Genomic DNA, 3,113 nt, shown 5'->3' on the forward strand with positions numbered 1-3,113 from the left:
ATATATATATATACACTCTATATATATATATATATATATACATATATATGTATATATACATATATATGTATATATATGTAATAAAAATACTAGGAACATGTGTTTTATAAATGCAAGGTAACCACTTTAGAAAATAAGCAAACGGAGCAGAGCGCTTTCGTATATCAAATCCAGTGTAAATTACTCTGGATGTAATATACGAAAGCGCTTTGCTGCGTTGGTTTATTTTCTAAAGTGGTTACCTTGCATATATATATATATATATATATATATATATATATATATATATATATATATATATATATGTATATATATATATATATGGTTATTTGTAAGTATGTGTGTATGTATTTGTTTTTATGTACGTTATAATATGCATACGTAAGTATTAATGTATAAACGCAAAATTACGTCTATTTGTTTCCAGATATGAATGCATATTTTTATATAAAATCGCGTAGTAATGTTAAACTGTCTAACAATATTGCCGATAGAAACTTAGCAGACAGACAGCGCTGTGAGCAGAAATGTTTATACCGTAACACAGTGGGTGAAGTCCCTACAATGTTTTATAAAAAATATGTACACAAAATGATGCATACTTACAGGGTAATCTGTACATACATCATGATGCTTGTAACAAAACTAATGCCACTGAAACAGCATTGTTTTTACAGCATGACAGCATAATGGACGGCAGAAGCGGCAGCAGCATGGCAGCAAATTGATAGACGGCGGCTAGCTGGTTTTGGTTCTTGCTTGCTTTTTGTTTCTCTCTCTCTCTCTCTCCCTCTCTTTTAGTCTTTGTTTGCAGCTTACACTAGATTACTGCATTCAAGTGAGGAACAGCCATACTCTGAAGGGGTCAAGACTATCTCGAATGATACCTTCTGTATAGTGTGCTATTTTTTATTTTTGTTTTGGTTGTAACAAGACGTTTCTTCTCAACTGGAGGTAACCCCGAGATTTAAGTAGATTGAAGTCATTTCCATCATTCTTTCTTTTTTCAGTGCAGGCTTATTTTTAAGGAGCTTTGTCTCATAATTGTTTTGATGGTCCAGAGTTTGTGTTTTTTAGTATATCCCTAAGTTATTTTACTTTTTTTTATATTATCACTGCAGAAACTTCTAATACCCTTTGTATTATGTTCTAGAGATATATTATCACATTTTCGCGAGACTGCTTAATTCTTTCCCAAAGTTGAAAATGGAACTCTTCAATTTTTGTTGAGAAACTACCCAAATGTTAATATTATTTCAGTACCTAATGTGGTTGGTTTAAGTTTCCTATTCTCTTGCAAACTTATTCTTTATCTAACAGCAAATCATAAAGAAAACGCCCCCTCTCTACCCTCCAGCATCCTTTATCTCAAAGATGTCTGCTATGTTAGTGGTTTTCTCTTTTTAGTGCTCCTAATCATCTTAGCAATACATTTCTATCTCACCAGTCCATGCCTTCTCATTCGACCATATCCTCTGGTGCGCTTTCCTGCCTTCAACTTCTTGACATGCTGTCTCCTTCTTTCTTTTTTATTTTTTCAGAAGCTTTATTTATTTATTTTTTGTTTGGTTAAGTACTTTCATTATACATTTTATTTTTCTTAAAATCATCCTAAATTCTTGTTTCTCTTTCTAGTTCTTCAATAGACATGCTCGATTTTTTTTACTTGTCTTTTGTCCTAATTAGTATTCAGCCTCCATTTCTTCTTCCTCTTCTTCCCATGAATCAATACCCACTTCTTCATAGTCCTTTTCAAGCGATGCCAGGTCCTCGCGAGCTTCCGCGAACTCTCCCTCCTCCATGCCTTCACCCACATACCTGTTGGAAGAAAACATACAAAATAATAAAGAGAACTCGGAAAACTGTCATTCACATACGGCCTTTATATTCACACAATTGTAGTTTACAGGAGAAGAGCTGCACTCGCGGAGCCCCGTCTCCTTGTCTCCATCCATCAACCTTGGGTTTGAATTCCTTTGTGCTTTTCCATTTGATTATTCTCTTACTCATATTGTTTCCCTATTCTTTCAGGCTCTCTTTACTGTATCCCCAGTGCCAGCATCAGGTCATGATCTTCACTGTTCTTTCTATACTGGAAACACACTGCATAATCAGATCTACGGTGAGTCAGGTTCTCTGAGAGTTTATTTATTATATTTCTGTCTTTGAAGTGAAATATCACTCTTATGTTCATCGACAGTTTATGTGTCTCCCAGTACCAACACAGAATAGGGCTGACCACAGATTCAAAATGTCCCAGATGTAACCACCACACAGAAGACACAGAACATCTCGTACTACAATACTCCACACTGACACTACCTTGACAACACAATATCTCTTCTCTAAGTGACTTATGATACTGTCCGAAGGCTGTTGACGGTTTCCTGGAGGCCGTGAGTCTTCTACAAGAGAGACAGACCATGGGCAATGGGTTGATTGATTGATTATATATCTAACCAAAAATCTCGATGATATGTTCAGCATTTGACAAATTTTCCGTGATCACTAGGAATGGTTCCTCTTTTGTTCTTCTATTTCATATACCATCGAATAAATCATTGATAGTCTCTATGTGCTTATGAGTTGATGGCTGAGTCAAAACACACACCACTAGATACACATAAGATCCATTTAAACCCCCTTCCATCTCAACATCTCATGGAGGAAGGGTCATCCCTGTACCAGCTCATCCTGTATTTCTCATCATTCCACACATGGTTTTAGTTGTAAATTCTGTTTAGAACTTTTTGTAACAATTTGCAATCTTCTTTATATTCTATTCTCCTCCTGGTCATCTATAAAAGTTTAATATAGCTTGTTCCTTTCTTCATGTCATTGACATAAATGAAGAACATTACAGGTGTCAGTACTGACCTTAGTGGGATTTTATTAGTTACTTCCCATTATGAAAAGATTCCCTCAAGTTCAATGTGTTTAATTTTCTACGATAGTCGTTTGTGCTGCACCTCGCCAAAGGCTGTCTCTAGATTACACACAGTCCACCCATTCATCTAATTTTATAGAAAAAAAAAGGTTCCCAGAAGTCCAATGTGTTTCATTTTCTACAACAGTCATTTGTGTGGTGTCTTGTCAAAGGCTTACTCTTGATC

At 35.3% G+C, this 3,113-nt stretch overlaps 1 protein-coding gene across 1 annotated transcript in view; it reads right to left on the reverse strand.

Annotated features, from left to right (window-relative positions):
- Positions 1 to 305: 305 nt before the first annotated feature.
- LOC143032348 (tubulin alpha-4A chain) overlaps positions 306 to 3,113 on the reverse strand; it is a 52,982-nt gene continuing 50,174 nt past the window's right edge. Inside the window, exon 9 of the mRNA XM_076196940.1 lies at positions 306 to 1,818. Coding sequence (XP_076053055.1) covers positions 1,683 to 1,818 — 136 coding nt within the window. The 3' untranslated portion in view covers positions 306 to 1,682. The remainder of the gene's footprint in view (positions 1,819 to 3,113) is intronic.

This window comes from Oratosquilla oratoria, chromosome 13 (assembly GCF_046742065.1).
Source record: "Oratosquilla oratoria isolate Oo_2021 chromosome 13, ASM4674206v1, whole genome shotgun sequence".
Taxonomy (NCBI): Eukaryota; Metazoa; Arthropoda; class Malacostraca; order Stomatopoda; family Squillidae; genus Oratosquilla; species Oratosquilla oratoria.